Source organism: Harpegnathos saltator, unplaced genomic scaffold (assembly GCF_003227715.2).
Source record: "Harpegnathos saltator strain DR-91 unplaced genomic scaffold, Hsal_v8.6 scaffold425, whole genome shotgun sequence".
Taxonomy (NCBI): domain Eukaryota; kingdom Metazoa; phylum Arthropoda; class Insecta; order Hymenoptera; family Formicidae; genus Harpegnathos; species Harpegnathos saltator.
Window position 1 is genome coordinate 585,932 of NW_020230234.1, and position 20,819 is coordinate 606,750.

At 40.5% G+C, this 20,819-nt stretch overlaps 5 protein-coding genes across 6 annotated transcripts; 3 read left to right on the forward strand and 2 right to left on the reverse strand.

Moving 5' to 3' along the window:
- The first annotated feature begins 234 nt into the window (after window positions 1–234).
- On the forward strand, window positions 235–1,726 carry LOC105184275 (soluble lamin-associated protein of 75 kDa). Its single transcript, XM_011142972.3, has 4 exons — window positions 235–561; window positions 824–1,179; window positions 1,268–1,444; window positions 1,519–1,726. Exons 1-4 carry the CDS (start codon window positions 548–550, stop codon window positions 1,641–1,643), a joined length of 672 nt encoding a protein of 223 aa, XP_011141274.1. The 5' UTR covers window positions 235–547; the 3' UTR covers window positions 1,644–1,726.
- A 211-nt stretch (window positions 1,727–1,937) lies between these two features.
- rb (adaptor related protein complex 3 subunit ruby) lies at window positions 1,938–6,738 on the reverse strand. 2 transcript variants are annotated; one of them, XM_011142970.3, is made up of 10 exons: window positions 6,435–6,738; window positions 6,152–6,227; window positions 5,502–6,083; window positions 5,108–5,404; window positions 4,725–4,992; window positions 3,694–4,407; window positions 3,343–3,630; window positions 2,980–3,251; window positions 2,524–2,888; window positions 1,938–2,384 (listed from the first exon to the last, which is right to left on the reverse strand). In XM_011142970.3, the coding sequence occupies exons 1-10, from the start codon at window positions 6,563–6,565 to the stop codon at window positions 2,234–2,236; spliced, it is 3,144 nt and encodes a 1,047-aa protein (XP_011141272.1). In that variant the 5' UTR covers window positions 6,566–6,738; the 3' UTR covers window positions 1,938–2,233. The 2 variants fall into 2 exon arrangements, with proteins under 2 accessions (XP_011141272.1, XP_025157278.1); XM_025301493.1 differs by lacking the exon at window positions 6,435–6,738 and having other exon boundaries at window positions 6,144–6,227.
- A 634-nt stretch (window positions 6,739–7,372) lies between these two features.
- On the forward strand, window positions 7,373–9,143 carry LOC105184272 (hypothetical protein). Its single transcript, XM_011142968.3, has 5 exons — window positions 7,373–7,635; window positions 7,707–7,896; window positions 8,041–8,518; window positions 8,583–8,678; window positions 8,824–9,143. Exons 2-5 carry the CDS (start codon window positions 7,818–7,820, stop codon window positions 9,119–9,121), a joined length of 951 nt encoding a protein of 316 aa, XP_011141270.1. The 5' UTR covers window positions 7,373–7,635; window positions 7,707–7,817; the 3' UTR covers window positions 9,122–9,143.
- Window positions 9,144–9,930: 787 nt separating this feature from the next.
- Window positions 9,931–14,015, forward strand: MetRS (methionyl-tRNA synthetase 1). The gene is made up of 14 exons (XM_011142966.3): window positions 9,931–10,136; window positions 10,355–10,506; window positions 10,578–10,682; window positions 10,765–10,911; window positions 10,993–11,115; window positions 11,207–11,322; window positions 11,394–11,510; window positions 11,587–11,625; window positions 11,700–11,864; window positions 11,936–12,212; window positions 12,298–12,679; window positions 13,015–13,228; window positions 13,314–13,550; window positions 13,652–14,015. Exons 1-14 carry the CDS (start codon window positions 10,034–10,036, stop codon window positions 13,968–13,970), a joined length of 2,496 nt encoding a protein of 831 aa, XP_011141268.1. The 5' UTR covers window positions 9,931–10,033; the 3' UTR covers window positions 13,971–14,015.
- Window positions 14,016–16,129: 2,114 nt separating this feature from the next.
- Window positions 16,130–20,814, reverse strand: LOC105184269 (uncharacterized). Its single transcript, XM_011142964.3, has 9 exons — window positions 20,117–20,814; window positions 19,887–20,053; window positions 19,336–19,647; window positions 18,698–18,825; window positions 18,443–18,604; window positions 18,152–18,360; window positions 17,853–18,067; window positions 17,504–17,772; window positions 16,130–17,248 (listed from the first exon to the last, which is right to left on the reverse strand). The coding sequence occupies exons 1-9, from the start codon at window positions 20,445–20,447 to the stop codon at window positions 16,855–16,857; spliced, it is 2,187 nt and encodes a 728-aa protein (XP_011141266.1). The 5' UTR covers window positions 20,448–20,814; the 3' UTR covers window positions 16,130–16,854.
- Window positions 20,815–20,819: the final 5 nt, after the last annotated feature.

Here is a 20,819-nt window from a genome sequence, read left to right on the forward strand (position 1 = left end):
ATTCGATTGGTATATTCTTTTAGATCTAAAAATATACTCTAATCGGATTCGAGACTGCACTAACTACGGTAATTACTAAGTCGAAGTTAGAAGCTGTGTAAACGTAGTCAAAGATGGAAAAAACGGAACGAAGTTAAGCTATCAAAAGATATCAAAAGCTATCAAAAGAAGTTATGTTATAAAAAAAAAAAAAAAAAACTAACTGTAACTTCGTTACAAGTAACGAGTTACTTCCCAACCCTGGAATACACACAAAGTGTGTAACAGACGATTGAAAAGAATCTCAAGACTGTCTTAGGTCTCCGTTTAATCGAGAAAGTACGTGTGGACCCCTATATAATTCGTATGCGTATCGCAATTGAAAATTTACGGAAGTCTACGTTTATCGCGACGCGATGCATGAGAGACCGCGTCATCGATAAGACCTTGCGCGTCGCTTATCAGTGAACAAGCCTCGCTTTCTTCGGCCGGGCGATATCTAGTCGGGTATTTCTCGCTTATCGCGATACCATTGTCCGCATTTTCATCCAGTCTGCCGTTGCGCAGGATGTTATGCCCAAGGTGATGATTCAGCTCGTTTCCTACGAGCGGCGCGAGTTCGGCCGGAACTGTGTGTTTCCTGTATTTTCTCTGCCGGCGCGCTGTTAATCGCCGAAACTAGTCGAGGTTGCGCGCTTACGTAACATCTCGACGTAGCGACTGCGACGCGTTCGATTCACCTCGAACCTGCCTCGTCTATAAAAGACAAACCGCATATTGTTATTCCGCGAGCTTCTCTCCGCCTTCGGGCTTGTGTTCATCGTCGCGTCGTTCATTTGCATAGGTGCGCATGGTGCGTCCGGACTGCGGTGACCCGGCTTGATCTGCGAACTTTGCTCGTACAAAGCGACGTTCAGCGCATAGATTGCGTCGACGGCGATCACTTCATAGGCGTAACATTGAACGGCCAAATAATCGATGTTAACGATAGCTACGATGCGGAGGACGGATGGCGGGAAGTCCGGACGGATCGTGACAAGGTGCTCTACTATGTGCTCAGCCAGGTCGTTTACCCGGACATGGACGCGCCTCGTCCGGAAAGATTCGAGTCGCTATATGCCTTGGCGGGTGAGCTTGACGTCATGTTGCTCAGATGGCAAGAGGGCAAGGCCGTTGGGTTCTACACCGTCAAGTTCGCAGGTGATCTTGAATGTCAGAAGCAGTCTGAATGATTGAAAAACAAGTGGAAAGCTTTTATATCTTCTGACGATGATATCGATTCCTTCAGGTGCAGAAGTACCCTCGATGAGGGAGAGATATAGAATGCCCGTAGTGGACACGGCGTATGTTCGATCGGAATACAGAAACCGAGGCTTCGGCACGGAGATCTTGTCCGACGTGATCGCGCGCTTCCCCAACGAAGACATCGGTTTCTCCAAACCAATCTCGAACGGCATGTTGAGAAGTGGGTATTCCTGATTCCAGCTATTGTCTCCTACATCTAATAATAGTAACATCTGCGCGGTTTCTTTGCCCTAGTCTTGAAGAGATTCCTGACGAGTCGGAGGGAGTACCGTCTACATTTCTGGGAGATATCGGACTGCGTAGATATCGTCGGGTCGCAGCAACTGATATGGTGCCGTGTCAAGAAAGCAGTCTTATGACGAAGAAAATAGCTAGAATTCATTATAGAAGCATGAAACGAGAGAGAGAGAGAGAGAGAGAGAGAGAGAGAAAGAAAGAAAGAGAGAGAGAGAGAGAGAGAGAGAGACAGAGAGAGAGAGAGAGAGAGAGAGAGAGAGAGAGAGAGAGAGAGAGAGAGACAGAGAGAGAGAGAGAGAGAGAGAGAGAGAGAGAGAGAGAGAGAGAGAGAGAGAGAGAGAGAGAGAGAGAGAGAGACAGAGAGAGAGAGAAAGAGAGAGAGAGAGAGAGAGAGAGAGAGAGAGAGAGAGAGAGTGTAACAGGATATTTATATATTATCAATTTTACATAATTCGCTTACATGTGTACGCACATGTGTATGTACGCGCGCACACTCTTACTCGGAATGATATATATATATATATATATATTTCTTCCGATTGTATTATGCACGAGTGCGTAGAAATGTTAAATGCGGTGTATGTCTGCGAGTTTACCTTTCGCGCGACGAAGAAAGAGAGAGTATTCGAACTTTTTCGCGTGTTGTAAGCGCCACGACGCACGCGCGCTTTCTGTATCACACTAATTCCACAAGTGGTACACGTTATCCGCTTCACTTCAAGTGACTTTTCAGTTCATTCAATAAGATCGATCCTATCACCATTTTTTCACAGTTCACGCAGATTTCCAGCTGCTGTTCGGCTTCGATGAATCTTATCGTCACCAGCACCAACGACTTCGACGCCAAGGTGTGAGCGGCGAACCTGTGAATATGCACAATAACTTAGCTTCTCACGAGAAATTAACTTTCTCTCAAATTGCTCGGCTAGAAGACGCACTAATGAGATGTGCGATTATGTGAGATTTACGATTACATCGTAATGTACGCGTGTGTGCGCTTACCGTATGACCTCGTTCTCGTTGGCTATCCTCGCGACGTTCGCAGCCTCGAAGACTTTTTGGGGGAGAGCGCTTTTGTCCCCGGAATACGGTACTTTCGCCATGTGCTCGTTCATGCCCTTCAATTTGCCTTTCTCCGCGTTGAACATGCCCTCAGGCAAGACTACGGATCTTATTATCTCCCCGATCGGCGCCTTGATGCTGACCGGACACGAGTACCTCTCGTCGTTGATCGCGAAGTCGATGTTGAAGTTCGCCGGTTGCGTAGAATCGTTGAAATTGACACCTAACGTAGAAGACAGCGTGGCGTTCGCGTCTAGCGACGGTATCTGCGTAAAATCTTGAATGAACATTCCCTTCTGCAGGTTCTGTGGAAAAGTGAAAAATACGAAATATCATCTCGTCGGTCAATAATGATCACGAATGTCGCAAGTAAAAATGCTGGAATCGCGCGTATACCTTGCTCCCCGCCTGAATCTCTTTGATGACGTTGTTACTCTCGTTCAGGAATGTCAATTCGATACTGACCAGATTCGAGCTAACTAAATGCTGCGATCTCGTGAATCTATATTCAACTTTTAAGCCGTGCCCGGTGATACTGTTCAACAGAGTGGTATTCTTCAACGGAACGTAGGATGTTGACACCTCACGCGCATTGTCCGTGATTGTTGGATTGATCGGAGTGAGGAAACCACCCAAGCTAGGCGTCATCACTGGAGTCATTGGAACGACTGGGCATTGAAAAAGACACATGCTTTAATGAGAATTTGCTTAGACTATTCCTCTTCTTCTTCTTCTTCCTCAATTAACCATTAAACTAACCGTCATCCAAATCCAACAGCAAGTCAAAGTTGCTTTTCGGCTTCTCCCTCACTTCCTCATTTTTCTCGACCTTCGGCTTTTCCTCTTCGCTCTCCTGAGTATCGCTCTCCTCTTCCGAGTCCGACTCCTCGCTGCTCGACGACTCGCTCTCGGATTCGTCGGACTTGGTTTCGTTCTTCTTCGCGCTGCCCGTCTCAGACTTGTCCGATTCGCTCGAATATTCCGAGGAATCACTGTCTTCGTCCGACGACTCACTGGACGACGAGTCTGACGATTGATTTTCTGATTCTGAAAGATAAAGACGGAACGTTGAAGAGTGTATATACGGATTCAAGCATTATAGAACAGTACCTTCAGCAGGAGTGCTCTCCTCGTCGCTGTAGAATGGTTTCTCCTTCTCTTTACTCTTCTTCTCCTTCTTCTCCTTCCTACCGTATCTTTCTTCTCTATTGTGCTCTTGCACGATCGCTGGCGCGACGTCTCGCACGGACGGGTCTTGCGTGACCTCTGGGAAAGGCGGCAGCGGACGGTAGCCAGCGCACGGCATGTCCAGGTAATGGGATAGAGTGCCTAGTTGATACTCCGAGTCCTTGAACCGGGACGTCAAAGTCGGCGCTGGTTTCGGAGCGAGGAAGATCCTCTTGGCAAACTGCGGTAGTTTCTTCGTGCCGGTCTCGTCGTCGAAGATAAAGTGCCGTAGAAAACGCGCGCGGTCTCTGATGTCGTAGTTCTGATCATACTTGGCGAGCTGGAAGACGTATTGGCAGAACGGTTTCGTCTGCGCGGGGTTATTCAGGCACAGTTTCACCGCCAGATTCAGAGTCTGCAGTTTCACTATGTCCTGCTCGTTCACGAAGCTCTTGGCCATCTTCCGCAGCACATCAGGCGCTATTTTGGGAACCCTGTCGGAGTATTCGCCCAAGAGCCACAGGATGGAGGCTCTGGCCTGCGGCACCGTGATGAAATCCATCAACTTGGCCATGTGAGCAATTATGTCCTTGTGCTCGTTCGGCTGTGTTTGCAGAAGCTTCTTTATCACCACTACACTCTCCGCTACAATGGCCTCTGTATGGATTAAGGAGCGTGTTGTGTTTAATACAGTAGATCGTGTAGCATCAAATGTGGATTTACAAGGCCGTAAGTCCGTAATGACGACCTATACAAGTTATCTCAACGTAATTTCGAGGCCATGTTTGATTGGATTGATTGGATTGACATGCAAGGAGAGTAGGACGTGGAAAGAAATTATAAAAGAGGTGCAAAAACATAAGAGATATGAATAATGGAAACGGCAGAGAAATGTAAATTGAAGGTAATCCAAACCCGAGGGTTAAGAATAAATAAAAAGTAATAGATATATAAATTATGTAACGGACGTTTACCGTCTCTATTGCTCAATAATGAAACCAATCCATTGAGACACGTGTCAGTTACTTCCTTGATGTTACTCGCGCATCTGCCAATGGCCTGTATACTGGCGCCCACGAATTCCTTGTCGCTGCTCGAGATGTACGTCTGAAATTCTCGGAGTATCACGCTGATGCTGGTCTCGGTCGCCAGATTCGTCAGTATGTCGAGTTTCAGGAGTTTGATGTGCGTTGGGTCGGAGGTACGCACGAAGAACGATTTCAGGAAGGGCTCGAACATACCCTGTTGAACGTACGCGAGCGAGAAATGTGAGCGAGTCAGGGGTATGATGTTCGTCATGTGAGATCGATTACCACAGGCCCATTCGTATTGCGTTTTAGCGCCATACTTACATTACCTTTCTCGTAATTGAAATGCTAGCGATACAGTGCAGTACAACGCTTTGCACTTCTCTGTGTCCTCTCAGCAACCTGATGAGTGCCTTTGCAGCAGTCATAACTTCGCTTCTAGGCGCTGCGTGGTGATACAATTGAGAAACCGCCATTACGACAGACGCATTACGGCTTTGCAACAAGGGTTTGGTGTTTCTCAATAGCAAACGATGATCGGGATCTAATGTGAACTTTGGTTTCTTGGTGTTAGAAGAATCGGAATCGGAGTCGTAAAACGGCCGGTTCTCGTCATCATCTAAATTCTGTAAAGTCATCCCTTTTCTTCTTAATCATTACTCCTATTAATTAGAAGAGTGCTTTTATCGCCTTTATCGAAAACGATTCGCGGGGACGACTTACATCTGTATTTGGATTGATGAATTGCGTTCTGGCATATCGGGTGAGCATGTTGACGATAACTACTTGACCCCATTCGTCAACGTCCACCAATAAATTACACAATTTCCTGTAATTTTTGTGTATGAGGTCTATCCTTTCTGGGCATACTTCTTCAAAGGCCATCACCGCCGAACCAACAACGAGAGTAGTTTTATCAGATAGCAGTTTCTCCAACACACTTATTAATTCTTCCTTCTGCTCAGGTTCTAACGAGTACAACTTAGGAATCGCATGAGCAGCAGTCTTGCGGACATATGGAGACATGTCGCTAGCTGAGTCTTTAATGGCAAGCATCACAATGGGTACTATCATAGGGACTCGTATACTAGATAATACTCTTAAAGCACTTGCTCTTATCAGTTGATTAGGATCCTTCAAAGCTCTTTGAAACGTCGATATGGAAAGAAGAGCTAGATCTTGCTGACCTTCTGCATAACGAACTAGATAAACATATACTAGCTTCTTTACTTCAATGTTCTTGGATACTACATTTTTTACAACAGCTGGAAACAGTTCTGATGCATCTCTTCCTTTAGCCACCATCTAAAAAAAAGAACGAATTACCACTATGTAGCATTACTAATGATAGCATTGAAAACATACACAATTACCCCAATTATACGTTTCATAGCTTCCAATTTGAGCCCATCTTTGTTACTGTCTAACATCTCTTTTAGGTCTTCGTGTCTAAAACGTGCAATATATTTCTATTAGTTTATCCATCTTAAACTGTTACATCAATTCTGGCTGCATTCGTAAAAGATAATAAAGAATAAAAATCTCATTGTCAAAATGTGTGTTTGCAGTAGAGAAAGTTCAACGTATTCAGAATTATTATTTCATGTTTTTGTGAGTCGTCTACCATATCATCGCCGATAAACAAAGATTAATTACTTCTTATAATCAGAATGGAAAAATCCACCGGAGGCGGGATCCGTTGCGAGATCTGCGTCACCCGCACTCGACGGTCTCTCATTACTGTAGGAGCCATTATTCGATAAAGTATTCGCAGCCGCCGTCAGCATCTTTCTCCTCGATCTTCTACGGAACAGTCAGTTAGCTTTTTTACGAGGATACTTGAATATCCTATCGTTATCCGCACGCCACGATACTCGATATCCGAACTTTTGACAGCTGTCTTCAGCGAGCAGCCATGCCGTTTTGGATACTTCCATTGTGACGGAATTTTAAAGCTTAGGGCTAGAGCACAGACTTCTGCATAACGCATAAGAGAATCAACCAATCAGAGTTCTTCATTTCTATCTTGAGGAGGGAAATGAAGAAAACTATGGCCCAGTTCCACAACTTGCTTTAAATAGTATATGCGCATATACTATTGCTTTTAACCATCGGTTTAGCTTTAAACACCGTTTAAAGCAAGTTGTGGAACTGGGCCTAATTGATTTAAGGTCATTCTACAATACGTGTCGTAAGTTGTAAGCCGTAAGAACTGACTAATTATAGCCGATTATTTTTGTAATAATCGACTGTGATTCGCCAATTCTTACGGCTTACAATTTACGATACGTATTGTAGAATGACCTTTAATTCTCTTATGTGTTATGTATTATGTGTTATGTAAAAGCCTGTGCTCTTGCCCTATCCATATGGATAGTGCAAACGCATACGCATGAATAAGTCCACCAATCACGCGTCTGAACAGAATGCAGCCAAATTTTTTACTCCGGTTTTTTGCAATTACAGCTTCATACGGGTTCTGTCGTTCATTCTTTTTGTTTGAATTTTATATGTGTTATACTTGCAACAATAACCATGTGAAAATACGATTGAAAATTTAAAAAATTAAAAATCTGTTTTACCAATTGCGTCAATCGACAGATTTGTCAATAAATAACATTCGATGGCGCCACAATCGTTCCTAAGCGACGAGACACGGATCATGTTGGAGGTAAAAGGTCTGATATCAAGAATATTTCTCTCCCACTCGACTCTCTCTCTTACCCGGTCATTCCTTTGCCGTTAAAGTACGACGTACGTTCTGAGCAGTACAGAGTAACCTCCATCATCATACATATATTTGCAACGGCTGCACCTTCTTACACTTTCTGCGGCCGAAATATCAGAGGTGCAAAAGGTGCAATGGAATAAAGCGCGAAATAAGACACACCGTGATTTTGGATCAAAACAAAACTTGCAATTTAACAGGGCGAGAAAAACGGAGTCGAGCGTGTCGCGTCGACTATACTGACGAATATTGCAACGTATCTTGGACTGCGTCGATACATCGATATATCTAGAATCATCTATCCAGCTAATATGAAGGGCTATGTTAAACGTGACGAAGAAGGCAAAATACTTATTGATAGCAATGGCTTTATTACAATAACATGTGAAGGTAATCACCAACAATATGTAATATGTCATGATACTATGTCCTACTATTCTGCTGTACTCATTGCTCTTCTAATTAATGTACTGATAAGTTAAGAATAATGCGGTATTAACAATCAAAAGCAAATATATATATATATATTTGTAGATGAAAGTATAGCGTTCCAACTACATCTCTCGGAAATAGATGAAAAGGCAGAACAAATGTGTTTCAATGTCAATGGCAAGGATATATATATTGATATATATCCAGGATGGGAAACAAGTGAAATCGATCCTATCGTTGAAACTGAAAATGATAATGATAATGAAAATGAGAATGACAATTATAAAGCTAATACACCATCTACAAGTAAAAGTGGAAATGCAGTATTTCCTTGGTGCGATGCCTCAACAAAAATCTTCTTAAGAGAATACAAACTTAAGAAAGAACTTGTGAAGAATCGTAAACTAAAGAACATGAAACTGGCATATCAAGAAATATCCAAAAATTTACAAGAAAATGGTTTCAATGTAACTCCTTTGCAAGTAGAAAACAGATTTAAAACACTCAAACGGGCTTATAAGAATATGATAATAAGTAACAGACGAACTGGAAGAGGAAGATATATTTGCAGTTATGAACAGTAAGTTTTTGTTGAAAAAATTCTTACAAGGTAATTTAGTTGATTAATATAATTATTTTTATAGGGATCTAGATGAAATTTTCTCTGCCAGACATCTTGTGCCTGAGATGCATGGATCGGATGTAGAAGCCAATGGAGAAGACAATGCAGAAGGCACAGAGTAAGTTCCTTCCCTTATATTTTCAGAATTATACAAAGATCTTATAAAATGATCACAAATATCTTCTCAAGGATATTCAAAGAAAAATTTAAGAGGCTTTTATTAAAAATTATATACTAATTATTAAATCCTTGTATTATTTCAGCAAACTTGGTATTACTGAGAGTGTCAGATTAGAAGCTCAGTTTAAAAGAATGATTGATAATCTACAGAATTGTCAGCGTGCATTAAAAACTTTAACCTCCAAAATGGAAAACAGAACCAAGAACTCCAATGATATGCAACACAAACTCTTGAATGTATTCATAGAGATGCGAGATATGCATAAAGAAGTTTATGCACGAGTAGAAGAGGATAGATTGCAAGCTAATCAACAGAGAGAAGAAACAAATAGATTACTTGGACAAATTATAAAACTGCTACAAATTAAAAAAGAAGCATAATACAGTCAATGTCAGATAAGCATGCAGAATGTTTTGTTCTTACCTTAAATAGTTATAAGGTTGCAAAACTTATTTATTTTGTTACATATATATTATATATATATATTGATACCTCTATTCTATATCCGACATTGAAATATAAAATTTCAACAGCAATTATCGTATATAATTTTCAAATAAAACTAATTAACATTCATTTGCCCTATATTTTTAAGAAAAATAAAGATATATATGTTGATATAAAAAATAATTAGAAACTTATCCATTATCCCATAATTCAAAGGTGCTAGAAAGAAATGGGAAATTTTTAATTATATTCAAAGAAGTAAAAAAGACTTACAATAATTTGCATATGTGAGCCACTAGGTAATTTTACTTCAATTAAAAATTAATCTATTTTTCTCACACACGCTGTTCTATATATGATTTTAGAATATTGTCATAAGCTCTGTATATATATATATATATATATATAAGCTATATATCATTAATATTCTAATATCTTCAACTTTATACATCACTTTAAACAATTTTAACTTTACACTACTTCTAGATAGGTTATTTCAATTATTTTAAGCTTCCATATTTATACTTATACGCTATATCAAGATGCACAACACATGCTGCTGTACGATTTTCTTCTTTATATAGATGTAAGAAAAATGAATGTAGAATCTTGCAACCTCCCCTCCTATTTAGGTTCTGATTTCTTCGATCGTGTAAAAACGTACGTTGTACCGCATTCGATTGGCGTTTGTTACACGTGCGATATGACGTAAAATATTTTAACGCACACGTGGAAAGCGGGCTTTACGTCCATGAGCGTTTCGCTTCCTGTCGCTCACATGTCTCGCGGTTGTGCGCTAACATATTTTCGTATTTATTATCATATTTATTAATTTATTGATAATAATGATTGTTTCAACGAACCAGGGCAATCCTAATGCGTTAAAGTTAATTATCGCGGCAAAGTTAGCCCAAGAGACTGTCACCATTAAAATCGTGAAGCCTAAAGGTGAGTTTATTAACCTTTTCCTCTTCATCCAGTAGCTCGTATAATCGAGTAAACTTTTGATAGAATCAGGAAAGATACTTTCCACAGTTGTATAAAGACAGATTACGTGTATTTTTCTTTTGAATATTATTATCGGTTAAGTTAAACGATGTATATGTTTTTGATAATTTCCTTACATGAGTATCATGCAATACTAATGTATGTTACATGATATGTAGATGCTTTCCTGGGACGCTTGCCGATGTTAATTACGCCTTCCGGATTGTCCTTATTCAGTGTTTCCTCAGCATTGCGCTTCTTATTACCTATAGCTGCAGAATTGGAAATTCTCAATAATAGGTGGTTGGAATGGGAAATTTCTCAATTACAGGTATAATATTACCGATATCTAATACAGGAAGTACCTAAAACATCTTAAAGCAGATAATATGTTTTTTACAGCCAGCAATATTGAGTCTTGCAAGTGGGAAAATTTCTTCCAAGGACTTACTGTCTTTACTCCAAGATCTCAATAGTGAATTAAAAGATAAACAGTACTTAATTGAAGTAAATGATAATTAATATTTTGACAAATATATTTTCATCATCTTTTTTTTCATCCATCTCTATTCAAATTTTTTATTTTCAGACAAATAATTATTTATCTCCAGCAGATATTTCAATTTGGGTTAGTCTATGGAGTACTCTATTACTTGCAGAATGCAAAGATATTTCTGCACACTTGCCAAATATCATTAACTGGTTAACTAATATGGAACAGCAGCCAGTTATTCAGGTAAAGTGTCATCATACTGTTATTATGATATAAATATATGTTATAAGATTTTTACATAAGTAATATGTATGAAATATATAGGAGTCCATCAAAGAGTTTAATTCGGTGAGAGGTCCAAAGGCAATTGCAAGTATAGAAGCTACTTCTTGGTTCCCTGTCAATACAGTCTTAAACACTCATGCTCACGAGTCAGTATCAAATGATGTAAGTGTATCTTGAATATAAATCTATTATTTTTTATTATTTATTATTTTTGTATTTCTCATTTCATGTATAAACAAATGTTTTATTCCAGATTAGCCCGACCAGGGAAAAGGAAGTGGAAGCTGTTAGTCAAGAAGAACTCCGTAATGTGACAAATAGTTGGTTCACTGGACAATATCTAGAAGTCAAGGAAGGTTCATACCCAATGTAAGTTGAACATCTTAAACATATTTATGTGAGCATAAATAGATCAAATAAAGCTCATCTTACTTTTTCAGATTACCTAAAAAAGGTGAGAGGAATGTATTGATAACATCAGCTCTTCCTTACGTAAATAATGTCCCACATTTGGGAAATATTATCGGATGTGTTCTCTCAGCCGACATCTTTGCAAGGTTCGTATGGATATACATATATATCTCACATTATTTCTAACTTAAACATAAAGTATCGATTTGCTGTTTTGCGCAGATATTGCAGACAAAGGAATTACAACACTCTCTACATATGGTAATCAATCTCACTTCTTTAAAAGCATATAAAAATATATAAAATCCTATAATGAAAATAATTCTGATTTTCAGCGGCACCGACGAATACGGCACTGCGACCGAAGCGAAAGCTTTGCAAGAGAAAACGACTCCCCAAGCTATCTGCGACAAGTTTTTCGACATACACAACGATGTTTATCGCTGGTTTGGTATCGGGTTCGACTATTTCGGTCGCACTACTACACCCGAGCAGACAGAGTAAGAACATTCTCGAGCTATTTTATTCTCATCTTTTGACTTCCATCGTATATCGTCACGATTTCTTTCAGAATTGTCCAATCGTTTTTCCTGAAGATCAAATCGCAAGGTTACATATTGAACGAGACCGTAGAGCAGCTGCATTGCGAGCTCTGTGATCGCTTTCTCGCCGATAGATTCGTGGAAGGCACGTGTCCCGGATGTAAATACGAGGACGCGCGCGGTGATCAGTGTGACGGCTGTGGTCATCTGATGAACGCGGTCGAACTGGTTGAACCACGATGCAAGATATGTAACACTAAGCCCGTCGTTAAGAATTCGGTACAGTTCTTTCTGGATTTACCCAAGGTAATTGTTGCTATCTCCCTTCCATTTTGTTTCTCGATCATTCAAATATTGGCCAATTGATATGCATAACTGTCTCGTGTTACAGATAGAAGATAGATTGAAACAATGGTCCGATACCGTGAGCAAAGGGTGGTCCAGCGTTGCGAAAGTCGTCTCAAAGTCGTGGTTACGCGACGGTCTTAAGCCACGTTGCATAACCAGAGACTTGAAGTGGGGTATACCGGTGCCCGTAAACGGGTTTGAAAATAAAGTGTTTTACGTCTGGTTTGACGCCCCTTTTGGATATATCAGTATTACAAAGAGGTATACGAAAGAATATGAGAAATGGTGGAAACCTCAGGATACGAAAGTCGATTTGTGCCAATTTATGGCGAAGGATAACGTTCCATTCCACGCGATAATGTTCCCCGCTTGCTTGCTAGCGGCTAATCAAAATAATACGTTGATCAAGTATTTAATGGCAACTGGTACGATATCTGCGAAGAGTCTGTTGAACGCATTTATTTTATAACTCTGCATTTCTCTTCTATAACTCTACATACTTTTCTCTTTCTCTGTATTTTATCTAACACTTTGTTCTCTCTTATGTGAGTTTGTCTCATACAGCAGAAATGTTCAAAATGCATCACAGAGATATTCTAAGAATATCACATCTTCAGAATATCCCCGTGATATATTTTGAATATTTCTACTGTGTGGGGTATATTTTGCTTTTATCTTTCTTTATGCTTGGTTTATTATTCGCGTCGTTCTCGAAAGATAACTTTCTTACCACCGGTTTGATGTTTGCCCTGTATTTCAGAATATCTAAACTATGAGGATAAAAAATTCTCTAAGTCTAGGAGTGTTGGGGTATTCGGAACCGATGCCAGAGACACTGGTATCCCAGCAGACGTGTGGCGATTTTATTTAGCCTACATTAGGCCGGAAACTCAAGATTCCAATTTCAATTGGATAGATTTAGCCACGAAAAATAATAGCGAGTTACTGAATAATCTTGGCAATTTCGTCAATAGGTTTGTATCCTTCCCGTTCTTCCTTCTCTGTTAATCATGAATAACTGACACCGCGATAATCTGTTACATCTTATTATGATACCAGAGCTCTAATGTTTTCCGAGAAATTCTTCGACTGCAATGTACCGCCGACGAAACTGGAAGAGGCCGATTGGACCGTGTTAGCGTTGGCACAGCGCGAACTAACGTCTTACATAAACGCTATGGAGCAAGCCAAGTTGAGAGATGGTCTGAAGCACATACTGGCGATCTCGAAGCACGGCAATCAGTACATGCAATTCCAGCAACCGTGGGTGAAAATCAAGGGGACCGACGACGATAAGTAATGATTGTTAATTCCTCTTCGACATTTTCCAGTCAACACCACCTCAAAAGTTTCTTCCTACTTTTCTAACGAGAGATACTTTTGTTTAAAATCGGTAGGAATAGAGCTGGTACCGTTGTCGCGATTTGCTGTAATCTAGCCTGCCTCCTGTCGGCTCTTCTGGCACCTTTTATGCCCGCCACAGCTAAACAACTGCGATCTCAATTGGGTTTGAGTAACAAGAATTATGGTTACATTCCTGAGATGATAACCAACATGTTGCCCACTTGGCACAAAATTGGCAAACCCAGCCCGTTGTTCACGAAAATCAAGGATCAGCAAGTGGAGGCATTGCGGAAGAAGTATGCAGGACAGCAAGAGATCAATGGCCACGCGCCGGCGCACATTGGGGCGAACACCTCTTTTTCCGGTCATTGATGTAAAATTAATAAAACAATTCGGTCATTGTAGTACGACTACTCATTTCCAATGTATTTTTGTCTATTGAACATGAATTTATTGTCCAAATTTGGTTATAACGTGATAATTAAAAAAAAATAGAATAATAATGATTACTGTGTGTGCATACCATATTTTACCTGAGTTTTTTTTTATTGTGAAAGATGTGATAATAAATTTGATTAACAGATTTATGTTGAGCAGCAAAAATAGAAAGAGAAGGGGAGAGAGTATTATCTTACACATATATATATATATATATATTTCTTATATTACACACATATATTATGTACAATGTACTGATTCAAACAGATTCTTCTCCTCATCGCACATTTCTTTCTTCTCGTGTGTAATTCTTTGCATCGAACTGGAAACAATAGCATCTGAAGCGATTAACAAATTTCTGAATGTCTTCATTGTTAGATTTTCAGGATATTCTTCTAGAATAATTTTCCCTGTATTTTCGAAAATACTTATCATTAGCTTCTCGAGCATCTTCCGGCCTATTGATACAATAGCATATTTTATTATTGTACTTCCGTGAATCAATAACGCTGGCATATAATACTAAGGATATAAAGAAACGTAGCTTTCATTGCTGTTCTGTGTGAAGTCATCCAAATAACATGTAAGAAGGTCATCGCTGCTCAACTCTTCGTAGATGAGCTTGATGGCGTTAAAAACTGTTTGTGGAAGAGCTTGCTTGTGTGAATAAGTATTTAAAGTAGAGCTGGCCATGATCTGCACATTTCGGACGAAATTCAGTAGGTGACGCCTACTGTCCCCCTTGCACCGCTCCGCGCTCAACTTACGCCTCTTGTGTGCGTGTGTGTGTAAACGGCAAGAAAATAACTAATGTAAGGGGAAGGAGAAGAAGAATGGTGGTGTCGGTGCCCTATTCGCAATAGTTTATATATAATAATAAATAATAGTAATAATAATAATAGTTTATATCTTTTTATATACTTATGGATACATTCGGATTATTCGTTATCACATCTGCGGGAAAATTGCAGCGCTGGCTGAAAGAACAGTCGTGAACTATTTTTCTGCTCTGCTTTATCATATTTATCGGAAAACCTAACCGCATATATTAAAATTTTTCTGCAAAGTTTTCGTATTGTTTTAGGTCTCCTACCTAAATTTTAAATTATTAGAAATGATTTGTAAATTTTTCCTTATTGGAGCATCCAGAGTTTCGGTACATACAAGCTGCAAAACTTTTGTATTAGATAAATATTACGCTGTCAGTTCGAAATTTTACTTTAAAAATTTTTTATCGCTTTCGTCATATATTGAGTGATGTTCCAATTAATTTTTGTACGTATTTTCGTCGTGTAAAAGTATATTTAATTCTGAAGCATTTAAGACGGATGCAAGCTGGAATGTTTGCGAAACGTCGACACAAAGCTGAATTATAACGCGGTATCCATCCGGAAGAACATACCTTGATTGCATCAATGGCTGCGAAAGTCTAAAAATTAGTATTTAAATCAATGTTTGAAAAAAAATCGGCATCTCTACCATTAACCTCAACCCAGCAGGGTATATCGGCGCCGCCCTCACAACTCAGCAGAGTGTATAGTGCGGTAGTTCGAATCTATACTACACGCTAGGAATGCCGATTTTAAATCAATTTAATCGAAGATCGATTAATCAGAGCCTAAAAGATCGATTTCAAATCGATTTTCTGGAACTGAATCGATTCAAGGATCGATCTGTAAATCTTGAAAATCGCCAACACGATTTTTCAGTTTCTACTAGTAATATAGCTTTTTTTTAATTCTTTTTAGTTATAATATTTGAACTCACTTAATGGCTGTACGATGCACATTACGTTGCCTTTAGGCCGATGTCCCGTGGGCGAAAATTTTCAGCGGAACGGAACGCGCCAATCACAGCCACTCCATATAATAGTATATATTATATACATATGTATATACATATAATAGTAAACGTAATTTCTTATTTAATAACGTTTAAAAACCCTTGATTGATGTTTAATCAAACTAATTAAATCCTTAGCATAAAGATTTAAAGATCTTTTTCTATCTTGTGACCACACACAACACAACCAAAAGAGTACCATCTGTTTAATTTCTTTAATTCATATTAAACTATATGAATTACACGAGGTCTACTTTAGAGTGTAAAAATTTGACAGATAGTATACTTTAATGAGTGATTCACTTTACATGCATACCGATTCAAATCGATTTTCTGAAATCGATTCTTTAAAGATCGATTTTTTTTTCGTGATTCAAATCGATCCTTAAATCGATCTGTTTGAAAAAAAAATCCCTACTACACGCCAAAACTGCACTAAGAAAGCCTAGAGCAGGTCGATAAAGATAGGCGCTACAAATCGCACAGACCAAACACCAGAGATTGCCACAATCGGCGTTGGATCATGCGAAGGCACGCGCTCGCTGTCGCGCTCGGTTATATCACCCGGACAGCCGAATCTTAGCTGCAGAATCGGTGAGCGCGCTGCGCAGCGGTCGCGATCGGCATTAGTAGCTACGCGCGGAGCGTCGGCGGGAGCACCGCGTGCTCACCTGCGAGAAACCGACGGGAACCAGGCCGTCCGCCACGCAGCACCGGCTCGACGATTATAATAATATGCATGTAGTATCACATTCACGTTGATGCTACAAGATATATCAAGTTATTATAGAATAATTCGAGATCTAATTATTCCTGAATTTATGCGGATAAATCTGTTCATAATAGAGAGTAGAAAACATATTACGAAACCACAGATTATGTGAACTAATGTGATTGAATGTCGTTGCTTGCACATTTCCGAACATTAATAATTTTCTCTGTACCTGCCTATCATGCCATCTATCTATCCTGAGACTCATCGTTTCATTGTCAGCACGTTTTTGGGGAGAGTATTTTTCTTTGGGAGAGCCATGGTGACGTTTTTCTTAGACGGTGCTTTACTTTTCATTGGTGGCTTGTCTCTCTTGAGAGCCATAACGCTTGGCGCTTTACTTTTCGGTAGTAATTTGCTTCGCTTAAGAGGTAGAATGCCTGTTTGTTTCGAGTGCATCAAGCGAAACATGAGGTTCTCGATACCGAATACAATCAGCGCGAGTGTCATACCGATGAGTAAGAGGATCAGCATCGGTGCCACCTCGTAGATCGTCACGCTGGAGACAAAGATCTCTTCGCTCGGGCAGTAGGGTTTCCTGGCCTGTCGCCGACGTACCTCTCGTCGCTGAATTCCCGAGGTGGACATTCTGATCAACCTGTCGAGATATATTTATTAATATACGGAAAAAACACCCTCTGATATATATAGATAAACAGAAATAGATGTCTACAGAAATCTGATTGAATAAATTAAATTATAAAATCACCTAATGATGCGTGTATAAATTTAAATAATGACAAGAAGTAATCAAGAGCAGACTGCGCCTAAATGCATCTGACTTGATTCATTTCTAGTTCATACGGTAAAAAAATCGCCGCTTCCGACACCACCAATCGTCACCATCACTTACGCTAGTTTGGAGATCTCGTGGAGGTGGCTATGGAGATTACTCCATATACCCAACTCGGACGGCTGTAACAAGTGGACTTCCGTGAGTTGGCAGATCATCTGCTTGTCAAACTCCACGTCGATGGACGGATAGATATCGTCCGGATCGGCGTGGTAGGCGAAGCCACCCTTCATCATCTTCTGTACGCCCTCCTCGATAGGAATAAACTTTTTCGAATTCGGTAGGCTGTTCCAGTAGTTCTTGAAGTACTGCACATCCGGTCTGGTATTCTAGCAAGATTGATGAGAGTTTCATTAAAACAAGAGAAATACAGCATCCTCGCTTCTGTGTCGGTGGTGCACGCCATTACCCGCAACAGAAAGTTGAAGAAAACGTTCTGCTCGGCTCCGAGCGTCATCTTGTTATGCACCAATGAATATAACGAGTCGTTCATCTTCTGGAGAGGCTCGTTCAACCTAGCCGACACTATCGCCGCCGAATAATAGTTGTATACCAGTAAACCGAACACCGTGATCTGGATCAAAGCGACACGACTGGCTGATTGTTCCGAGAGAGAAGGAAAACCTGACATCGAAATCAAGCAAATACACATTGGCTTAATATTATCGTTAATACGATAAAGGAATCATATACTTTACTGAGACGTACCTTGCTGGCACAAGGCGGCAATGGCGACCAATACCGAGATGCTGTAACTATAATCGCCGGCGCGTTCCAACTTCAATATGAAGGACAATACGAACACGATGATCACCACGAGCGCGAGGATCGTGCACCAGGTGTCCACAGCGAACGGTTTCAATATTACCCAGGGCTTCATCTTCATCGCCGGGATGGTGCGAAACATGAAGCAAGTCCTGAGATGAAAAACCAGAAAAGAAAGAATAAATTGCCCGCGTAATTGAACAAGCTTTCTTCTTTCACTCTGTGTACGTTTACCGTGTTGGCCATTGCTGAACAATCACACGCGCGTATCCGTATCGTTCTATCGTCAAGATCGACGGATAATAGCCCAGGTCGGCCTCTCCCCTCTTAAAAGCTTCCATTAAAGGACCGACGGTGTCATTCTTTTGCCAATGGTCGATTTCGATGAGATCTATGCTATAAAAACACGGCCCCGATAAGCCATCGATATGCAACATAGACAGAGAATGATACTGAGATAATATTAACAAGATATTATCGCAACAATACCTGAAATTAAATATTTCAGAAATGTATGAGACGAGGGTATATCCGAATTTCGGCCAGTTATCCATGATCTCGAGTTTATCTCTCTCCAGGTACTCCAACAGACTCACTGTTTCCGGTCTGTGCAGCACCTACGGATATGATAGACCAGGGGTTCCCAGTCGGGGGTGCGGAAAAATATTCTTGAGAATGCGAGGAAAAGTGATTGTAATTAATAATGATTAAGATGAATTTTGAAATAATCCGGCATTTTTACCATCAAATTAAAAAAAAATATTATTGAAATTATATATTTTTTACGCATCTGTACGTATATATTCATTACGTATCACTATGCGAAGCTTGATACCATGGATAATAATTTTATAATATTAAAATGATAGTTAATTTCTATAAAACAATACCATGTAATAATAAATTATTATAAATTAACTTCTTACGTTAAAACACTAACAACTAATTTTTACCATAAAACATACGAGTAATTTTCTTTTGTAGGGGGTACGAAGGTACATTAATAACCCTGTGACAGACAGTCGCAAACAAGCGAGTCCAATAGACTACCAGAGAGCACCGTTGCTCTACCGACGTCTTTCGGACTTGCATGCTTTCGCGCGTTTCGACGAAGAAGAAGAGCTTACAATCCCGGCCGCCTTGATTCGTATCCCGTGGAAATTTCGTCTTCTGATGATTTTCGACTCGGTCAAGATAATACTCAGACCGTCCTTCTCGTTCCAAGTACCGAGTCTCGTGATGTTCAGCAATCCGCCGCGCAGCTTGAAGTGGTTGTACACGTCGTAGAGAACATAATCAGACTCCCCGTCCGGCACCAATATTACGAAGTCTGTAATGATGCTGAAGCCGCTATCGTTCAAGCTCTGCACACTGTAACTTAAGTTGGTCCCCAGGATCAACCAGTTGTACGAGTGGTCGAAAAGACGATGTTCCAAGCCCTGCGAGGAGATATAATCTTTTTATCTGACTTATGCCAGTTTCTACCGACGTCGTTTAAACCTTAATTTAAATTAAACTTTATTCGGATAAAGATTCAAACTTGGATTAAGATTCAAACGGCATTGGTAGGAACGTGAAAATTGCAAAACGCCACACTGTAATGTAATTTTTTCGATTTATTCGTATTTTTTTTTCCCAGTCAGCAGAAATCTTCCTGATGTGCGAAGGAGACGCTTACTTTATCGTAAATGCCGCTGATATTCTGACCCGGACATCGTATATCCAGGAATACGCCTAAAGTGTAATCAGATTCGAGATACCGGAGAACATCGAGTTGGAATCCAGCTGGTTTGATGGCGGCGGAGACTCCGACGGCGTTCAGCAACTTCATCGTGAGCAGGTCATCTGTGAAAAGGGAATCACGATGTGAAGATCGAACACCAACAAGAGCCGCGACCTGCCACTCACCTTCCACATCTCCGCAGGAGAAGCCCACGACCCTGGTTACATTCTTGTGGACGAAGTAGTCTCGGATGATGAAACTGCTCTGAGCCCACACGGCGACAATGAACGTGTGAAGCGAACAGACCAAGCCCGACAAAGACCGCATTCCTTGTTTAGTTGTGCATGAACTATGAGAAGCTATGACAACGGTGCAACGTGCTGTGCTGGAGACTAAGCCTGCGTGATTTCGCTTTCGTTCGGAACGAAACGACAGGACAATCTCGGAGAAGATGGCAGAAGCAATTTCAGAAACATCACGAGGTTCGGCTTCGTCCATAACTCGACGTGACAGCATAATCACGGCGGCTACTACGATTCGTAAGCATACAAGGTGTCCTGACACTCTCTTCTTAGTATGCCGTCAGATTCTTCGTCCAAATAATCTCTCGTTAACGAGACATTGTTCGAGACATTTTTTCAGTCGGTGACTCCGAGTTTCACCTGATGCATTGTTACGTCTATGCGATTTACGTTACAGTCAGCGGCTGAAAAATCTCACGGTAGCTCGGGGACACCCTGTATACCGATACGACGTTCAGCTCTGTTGCTACTTTATCCCTCTTCCTTATCAATTACCCCGAAGTCGAATCCATTACGATCGATTTGCCTTCTTGTCCGGCTGTTACCCCTGAGAAAGTATTTATAAGAAAGTTCGCCGGCGAGCCAG

Coding starts and splice junctions, on each gene's coding strand:
- LOC105184275 (XM_011142972.3), top strand. Junction 1,180..1,267: donor CTACACCGTCAAGTTCGCAG/GTGATCTTGAAT, acceptor CGATTCCTTCAG/GTGCAGAAGTACCCTCGATG. Junction 1,445..1,518: donor CTCGAACGGCATGTTGAGAA/GTGGGTATTCCT, acceptor TCTTTGCCCTAG/TCTTGAAGAGATTCCTGACG.
- rb (XM_011142970.3), bottom strand. CDS start 6,565: ATGCTGACGGCGGCTGCGAATACTTTATCGAATAATGGCTCCTACAGT. Junction 5,405..5,501: donor TCATCAATCCAAATACAGAT/GTAAGTCGTCCC, acceptor ATGACTTTACAG/AATTTAGATGATGACGAGAA. Junction 4,993..5,107: donor GCATTTCAATTACGAGAAAG/GTAATGTAAGTA, acceptor TACGTTCAACAG/GGTATGTTCGAGCCCTTCCT.
- LOC105184272 (XM_011142968.3), top strand. CDS start 7,818: ATGAAGGGCTATGTTAAACGTGACGAAGAAGGCAAAATACTTATTGAT. Junction 7,897..8,040: donor TATTACAATAACATGTGAAG/GTAATCACCAAC, acceptor ATATATTTGTAG/ATGAAAGTATAGCGTTCCAA. Junction 8,519..8,582: donor TATATTTGCAGTTATGAACA/GTAAGTTTTTGT, acceptor TTATTTTTATAG/GGATCTAGATGAAATTTTCT.
- MetRS (XM_011142966.3), top strand. CDS start 10,034: ATGATTGTTTCAACGAACCAGGGCAATCCTAATGCGTTAAAGTTAATT. Junction 10,912..10,992: donor AACAGCAGCCAGTTATTCAG/GTAAAGTGTCAT, acceptor TGAAATATATAG/GAGTCCATCAAAGAGTTTAA. Junction 11,865..11,935: donor ACTACACCCGAGCAGACAGA/GTAAGAACATTC, acceptor GATTTCTTTCAG/AATTGTCCAATCGTTTTTCC.
- LOC105184269 (XM_011142964.3), bottom strand. CDS start 20,447: ATGCTGTCACGTCGAGTTATGGACGAAGCCGAACCTCGTGATGTTTCT. Junction 18,605..18,697: donor TCTGAAATATTTAATTTCAG/GTATTGTTGCGA, acceptor GTGTTTTTATAG/CATAGATCTCATCGAAATCG. Junction 18,361..18,442: donor GTTCAGCAATGGCCAACACG/GTAAACGTACAC, acceptor TTTTCATCTCAG/GACTTGCTTCATGTTTCGCA.